General features: G+C 42.1%; 1 protein-coding gene across 1 annotated transcript in view; it reads right to left on the bottom strand.

Annotated features, from left to right (window-relative positions):
• Nucleotides 1-3,969: 3,969 nt before the first annotated feature.
• LOC111873862 (microtubule-associated protein RP/EB family member 1) overlaps nt 3,970-8,255 on the bottom strand; it is a 45,965-nt gene continuing 41,679 nt past the window's right edge. The window contains exon 7 of the mRNA XM_023868900.2: nt 3,970-4,764. Coding sequence (XP_023724668.1) covers nt 4,654-4,764 — 111 coding nt within the window. The 3' untranslated portion in view covers nt 3,970-4,653. The remainder of the gene's footprint in view (nt 4,765-8,255) is intronic.

The following is an 8,255-nucleotide window of genomic DNA, read 5'->3' as shown; positions in this document are numbered from 1 at the left end:
TCTCATTGTCTTCGTTAGGAATCGACTGTCGGTTAACTACAACCGCTTTTCCTCTTGGATTTTTCTCCGTTACATCCTGGCAGGCTGTCGTCTCTTCCAGCCAGGCATTGAAGTCGGCGTCTAATTTTGTCAGCATGACGTCCATTTGTTCTTGGTTGACGTCTAATTTTGTCAGCAAATCTTCTCTGTCTTTTTTTGGTTGGGTTCTGCTTTTTTTTTTTTTGGGATAGCTCTCATCTCTTCGTGATGTGTTTTCATGCTGGCCTCCATTCTTGCCAGCATTTCGATTATTCGCTGCATATCTTGTTTCTCCATTTTGTAGCAGTCAAATACTCGATGCACAATAATCCAATTATTTGTCTAGGCGTGTTTAAGTTCGTAAAAATTCTGACACCAAATTGTCACGTGTCTTGAGATCGAATGTCGTCGGTCACGTGTGTAAGTCCAAATCCCACTTCTGACACCAGTGTAACGTGTCTTGAGTTCGAATCTCGTCGGTCACGTGTGTAAGTCCAAAATCCCACTTCTGACACCAGTGTAACGTGTTGCTGGTTACTGAAGACGCCGTAGAGATCATTAATTGGTTTATTCAACAATCTACAAATAACGGCTACAATTACTTATCACACAGTTGCGGGGTTTCACACTTTATAACCCTAATCACATTAATCTGTTAACACTGTTGCGGGGTTTCACGATTTATAACCCTATGCGCAAATCAGTTCACTCTGCCTTCAGTAGTCTACACGTATACAGTAGGGGAGCTATGAATCACTGTATCACACACACTCCCAATTACACAATCACACACACGTCCGGTTCTTCTTTCCGTGATGGCTGCTATACTCCAACAGTAGTCGGCTGACTGGAGAACTGTTGATAACACACTCGGCGACTGTCACTTTATAACTCGACTCTGTCTTCGGCGATGGCCAGGTTACAACTCGCTGGTAGCTGCTGTGCAGTTACCTCATATAGTCGCAGTGGTGCCTGTTGCGTTCCACGTCACAGTAGGAAGTTGATTACGGGTACGTAGCATTGCACGTTACGTCACCACGGAAGGGTGGGAGGGAGCGCTATGTTACCGCCACGCGCCTGTGGCCTGAGTTGCCACGTTGCTGCTGGGTAGGGAGGGGTTCTCCGTTGCGCAACATGTTACAATATGCTTCCTCTAGATTCAATGATTGGATTTACTGGATGCCTCTACTACAGTTACAATCAATTCTTACAGCTCACACTCAGTCTTGACTGCCAAGGCTTCCCTTCATCCTGGTTCTTGTTCTACAACTATAGTTATAACCTCGCACAACCTGAATACTGAACACTCAATCCGACAGTACATGTATTCATCTGATGTAATCCCCATATCCGTTGTCATGGGAACGCATGTTCATGCTGCTATGCAAATCCACACCCAATGTCTAGCAATGGACATTATTCTTGTTGACAGTGTAACATTCAAGAACGTGCTTAGCTAACCTTTACCTAGCAATGCGTCACAATATACTGCAATTTCTATTTCCTTTTCTTCACTGCACTGCACTTTCAACACAAAAGAAGCAAGAGAAACTGCCAATGTAAAACAGAAGGTATACTGTATTGGCATTTCATTGTTTCATATTTGTACAGTGCATTAAAACTATTTTAAATAAAAGTTTTACTTCTCAGTACTGATGTTTTGTATAAGGAGTCAGTTTTGGAAAAATTGAAAACATTCAATTTGAGCTCCATGTAAAGCACGGTTTATACTGGACCAGTACAAATCATAGGGGGTCAAAGGCCAGTAAATGGCTCTGGTGGAGTTCACTAATGCCAGTAGGTGCACACCATTAAGTACCAGAATGCCACCTGTTAAGAAGGACTCTGCTGGAAAATCCTAGCTCCCCCACCTCACGGTGACCCCTGGACAACACATTCTGTGGTGACAGCATAGATGTGGCAGATGGGGCAGGGTGAAGGGCAAGTGTCTGGTGCCTTCAAACGGGACTCTCTGGCTAAGGGAAAGAAAATCCCTACAGAAAAACCAAGGGAAGGGGGGTTCTTTAGGCATGGTGAAGCCAACTCCCCCAAAGGGAGTACATCCCTACAGAAAAGCATTGGTCCTCTTAGGTTAAGGGGGTTTGGTAAAGGCTAACTACTACTCCCCAGGCAACATTACTTGTTCAAAAAACCAATGAATCCTGCCAAACTGTTTTAAGAAGGGCAGGAATAGTGAGGAAGGCAAAGGTTAAATTTAAAAGGACCATATAGCCAAAGATGGAGAATACAAATCAAAATTAAATTCATCAGACTTCTGCTGTAAACCAAAATATAAATTTCATCAGAATCCACCGAATTTCAGAAACGGAACATGCAGATCAACAGAACCTCCACATTATACATTTCATCTATGTCCTTAGTGCATGGAAGATCGAACATTCATATATACTGTCTTGGAGATCTATGCCCTCTCATGACTATTCTGCCAAACATGACTGGGAAGTTCTGGACAAGATCAGCACAGTGAACACACATAATAAATCCAGTCTGTACAGATAGTGTCTCATGTATACAGAAATACCGTATGTCCAAAAAGTATCCGACTTTATTTTTTTCCGCTGTAATGGCCAAAAGGGTGGGGAAACTGAGCGTAGTGGTAGAAGGGACTTTCATGCGCATGCATGATTTTTTGCTGACTCGCAACACCACCGGATGTGTCTGTGGCTGCCAGATAGCGAAGTGGTGTAACACATGTTCGTCACATTCTCGTTTCGCTCAAGATGACAGAATGCTTAGAGCAGCAATACTGCATTAAGTTTTGTCAGAAACTTGGGGATACCCAAGCGGAAACAATTTGCAAAATTCAGCAGGCTTTCGGCGATGATGCAGTGTGGGTCACTCAACCGCTTTAAACATGGCCATATGTTGGCAGACAGTGAGCAGTGTTCTGGGAGACCGTCAATGAGCCAAAATGCTGATGTCATTCAAAAAGTGTGTATACTGATCATGGAGGACCGTCGTTTGACCGTCCATGAAGTTGCTGATGAGGTTGGGATCAGCAGAGGTTCCGCAAACAATTTTAACTGAGAATTTGTGCCCAAGCTGCTTTCGCTGGAGCAGCAACAACTCTGCCTTGAGGTCGCACAGGACATGCTGGAGTGCGCCAACGGGGATCCTGAGTTCCTGAAGACTGTGATCACTGGTGACGAGTCGTGGGTGTACGGATATGACCCGGAAACTAAGGTCCAGGCGTCACAATGGAAGCATCCAACATCCCCGAGGCCCAAAAGAACACGACAGGTTTGGAGCAATGTGAACGTGATACTGTTTTTTTCGATTACCAGGGTGTTGTGCATCATGAGTAGGCACCACTAGGCCAGACTGTTAATAAGGAGTACTACCAAGAAGTCCTCCGCCATCTTCGTGATGCAGTTCGGCGCAAGAGACCGGAGCTGTGGGACGCACACAACTGGCAGCTGCATCATGACAATGCCCCAGCTCATTCATTGCACCTGATCAAGGGTTTCCTGGCCAAGCAAGGCATTCTGCAGGTTTGCAAGGCTCCCTACTCTCCTGACATGGCTCCTTGTGATTTCTGGCTGTTCCCGAGATTGAGGAGACCGCTAAAAGGCTGCCGTTTTGACAGCCGCGAGGACATCATACAGAACGCGATGGTGTAGCTGTACGCCATTCCAAAAGAAGCCTTCCACAATTGCTTCCAGCGATGGAAGGACCGCTGGGCTAAGTGTGTGGAGTCACAAGGGGCCTACTTTGAAGGCGATTAGGTATTGTAACCACCCTGATACAGAACTTTTTTTTCCTGGCCCAAGGTCGGATACTTTTTGGACAGAGTAGTATACCTTCACCTGCTGTCCTAAATACATAACTGCCATTCATTTAACTACAGATATATCACCCGATATCAAAGGAAACTGACACCATTGTTAGTGGCTAAAGGGCTGAATAAGTATAAGAAAAACATCACACACATATGAAGTAAACAACATTTAATATGTTACATTTTTACTTACTGAAACAAAACATGACAAAATTCCACAGAAGTTAAAATACTCTCAGCTCCAAAGAAAAAGTACAGTGGTACAAGTCTGTTATGGAATCCAAGAGGTTGTAACTCTTACTGAATATGAAATGACTAACAACTCAAGAAACACAACTGAAATAATGGAAAATGGAACTTTAAATGCTGCCAAAGAGAAGTCTCATGACACAAAAAAGATAGACACTCTGCACCATACCTACTGAAATTTAACACACAATGCAAGAAGTGTACTCACTACCTGCAAGGCTGCAACATTTTAAATATTATCTTTCAATATTTATAGTGGAAACGGCACATCTCATAAGCTATACGATTCAATGTTATTATGTGGCACAAATTCGGCCTTTAAAAAGTATATCTGAATGGCAAACATACAAACTTACATATTTATGCTCTTGGCAAAGCAGTATGCACTGTTAAGACTGCAATCATATCACTTATGAAAAGAAGCCACTCATGTGCAAGTTATTTCAAAGTCATGCTGAAAATAAACAGGAATTATAGTACATTTCTTAATTTCATAGTGAGATTTTAAGTATATCCAATGTACGAAATCACTGCAGACATTTCACTGCCACCACATTTTTACACGTACACATTAGGGCCTAAACTGATCAGTACTCTTCTTCTTCATTTGGTGGTGGTGGAACATCTCCATCAACATCTTCAGGGGGTGCAAATCCATCCTGCAATAAGAGAAAGAAAATTGTGGTTTCTGTTAATACCTTTTACAGAACAGTTCAGCATCTATGCATTCTTTGAACAAAGTGCACAAAATGAATACATGTAGAGGAGGGCATGTTCCCTTTCTAGAACATCTTACCAAATTTTGTTTAAATTTATGGTACCCTGAGCGAGGGAGACAACTTTAATTTTGTTATATTTTAGTGTCCTGTTGCACTGATTTATGTCCATGATTTATTCCAGCCGTCTTACAGTGCATACACTCATCCACACATACCCAGCAGGCCCAGCAGTATAACACACGCAGTCACAGGAGCAAGACACAACACAAAGCACAATACACACATGAAAGTAGGGAGGGTGCTCCGATAGAAGAGGATAGGTGTGACTCGCGTATTGAGATGCGACATAGGGACAAAAATCCTGAACAGTTTTAATATTTTTAATATTTAATATTTATCAATATATATGATGAACATATATTTTAGTTATTTTAGTATGAAGATGGCAAGGCATGCAGTGAAGTTCTTTAACGTAAATCAAAAAGCACCTGAAGATGGCACCTTTGTGCCGAAACATGTAGTGCGGGAGTAAAGAGTGAAGTGGATGAGTGTATGCACTGTAAGACGGCTGGAATAAATCATGATTTAATTTTAGTTAAAAATATGACGTGCTTTACATAAAGCCAAAACTAAATATCTTCATGAATCTATAAAGAAGAGTAGGGGCACACAGTAGCATTGTTGGTTGAGGAACTATGCTAAAAGTCAGAAGGTCGCGGGATCAAATCCCAATAAGTTGGATTATTCAACTGACATAATCCTTCTAGGAGCAATATGGCCCTGGGGCTGACTCAGCCTCTAACAGAAATGAGTACCAGGAATATTCCTGGGGGTAAAAGGTGGCTGGCGCGTAAGGCTGACAAACTTACCGCCATTTTGGAGCCAGCTGTCTAGAAAATATGGGAACCTCAACATCTCACAACCCAATGGGCCTCCACGGCCTGTTAAGTGCATACCTTTACTTTACTTTACTTTACTCATCTATAAAGAAGAGTGCATAGTGTGCATGCATGCGCACACCTCTTTGCTGTTTGCTCTTTACACATTTTCACACCACTATACCTATTCTGAGGACCGCCTCTGTGATATAGTGGTCAAAATTCCTGGCTAGAGATCCAGAGGTCTGTGTTCGATTCCTGGCGGTACCAGATATTCTGAGAAGTAGTGGGTCTGGAACAGAGTCCACTCAGCCTAGTGAGGATAATTGAGGTGCTATTTCAAGGAAATAGCAGCTCCGGTCTAGAAAACCGAAATTAACAGCCGTGGGGATTCGTTGCGCTGACCATGCAACATCCTCTATCCACTAAAGTTGGCACTAACTTCACCAACAAGCGGCGGTTGCTTGGTGGGTATAGTTCACTTGTGGACTAAAATCAGTTTGTTTTTTGTTTTATGCCTATTCTGACCAAAATTGGCAGGACGATAGAGCACTTCCCTCAGGAGGCTCTAGGCACTTGGAAATGTGCATGGCTGAAAATTACTGTATGTGATATTAGGACAGCTGCATAGACCTTGTTATCTTAAACAGTAATATTAAGTATACATATACAGTACAATTAATTATTTTCCTCTATAGTTGGCAATACATATAAGCAACAAAACAATTATCACAGAATGTACAATATTCAGTAATTTGTGAATTCCTGAACAAAAAGCCATGCTTTATATTATTTACGTGTAGTAAACAAGCCTTCAATAATTATCCTCTGACCAAAAAGCATTTAGACTACATACATACATACGAGGGTCATACTGAAAGTCATGAGCAACAATTTTTTGTAAAGTAACATGCTTTATTAATGACAAACCAAATACACCTCCTCAATCTATAGACCTTTCTTTATTTTTCCACATAATTGCCACTTCTTTGTACACATTTCTCCCAGTGTTCTGGGAGTTAAATTCCCCTTCTGTAAAATTCCGTTCCAGCCATCCGAAGACACTGACGCACTGCTTTCTGAATTGCCTCCATTGTCTCAAAACGTCCACGCAGCTAATCCTTCACAAATCCAAAAAGATGGTAGTCAAGAGGGTGCCAGATCAGGGCTATAGGAGGGGTGTGGAAGAACTTCTCACCCCATCTTTGCAATTGCTTCCAATGTGAGGTAAGCGTTGTGGGGGCGATGATGTTTCGTCCCAGACATTAATCATGCAATGCACAACAGAGCTTGTGCAGCGTCTGGACATAACAAGCAGCATTGATGGTTTGCCCACGTTCCAGGAATTCAGCCAGAATAAACCGCTCTGCATCCCAGAAAACTGTGCCCATCACCTTTGCAGCTGATGGCACTGTCTTTGCCTTCTTTTTTGACGGAGAATGCAAATTCTGCCATTCCATACTCTGCCGTTTCGTTTCAGGCTCAAAATGGTGAAACCAGCTTTCATCACCTGTCACAATACAGAGCAAAAAATAATTGACGTCATGCTGATATCTCTGCAGCAGTTCTGAGGTGATGGCTTTTCAGTGACCTTTGTGGTCTTTGGTCAATAACTGCGGGACCCAACGAGCAAACTTTCCTATAGCCCAAGCTTTCAATAATCTCCTGTACTGCACTGTGCCCTAGTCCAAGTTTTCGGGCTATTGTGTCCACAGTCACACGCCTGTCATCTTGAATGATTTCATCCACTGTTTCCTTGTTGCGTTCAGTTGAGGCTGTTCGAGGATGACCGCTACGAGTCTCATCTTCGATGCTGGTGTTACCATCTTTAAAACGTTTTACCCATCTTCAAACACTGCTTGCACCCATGCACACACTTCCATAAGCACGCTGAAGTCTCTGATGAATTTCTGCAGCAGGGATTTCCTCTTTCAGAAGAAATTCGATGACAGCACGCTGGCGAAACGACATATCGTTGTTGGCCATTCTGCTAGGAGTGATACTGGTCACGTGATGCAAGCTAGTGACGTCACAAGACACTCAAGGTTGACACAACAGCTGGTTCCACCTACCACTATACTCTCTCTCATCTGCTGTTCCCAGGTTGAATGCAAAATAAAGTTGCTCATGACTTTCGGTACGACCTATGTACATATATCTCATTTAACTGATGATATCCAAATTGTCCTGTGAACATATTTAAAGCAGTTGAATATGCAACACTCATTAAAACTCTGACAAATGTCATTTTACTAACAATGTAAGCATAATAATTTTTGAAAGGAAGAAGAAATTGAAGGAATAAATCAATCAATGCGTAAAAAATTGTATAGTTAATATGAAAATGCACTTTCATAAGGGGCAATATGGAACAGAAGTGATTCTGCTGTTAAAATGAGCTGCATTAAATTAAAAATAATGAATGGAAGACAAGTCATTCCTGCTTTAGTTCACATATTAGAATATGCAAATCAATGTCTTTAAACACTTAAACCACAAGAGTAAATATGTACCATGTACTTCAAGATTCAAAACATGTCCACCCCATTTTTCCAACAGACGGTACCTATGGGTCTCATACAATATGTAGCA

This window comes from Cryptotermes secundus, unplaced genomic scaffold (genome assembly GCF_002891405.2).
Source record: "Cryptotermes secundus unplaced genomic scaffold, Csec_1.0 scaffold414, whole genome shotgun sequence".
Taxonomy (NCBI): domain Eukaryota; kingdom Metazoa; phylum Arthropoda; class Insecta; order Blattodea; family Kalotermitidae; genus Cryptotermes; species Cryptotermes secundus.
This window is presented reverse-complemented; position numbering and strand designations above follow the sequence as displayed.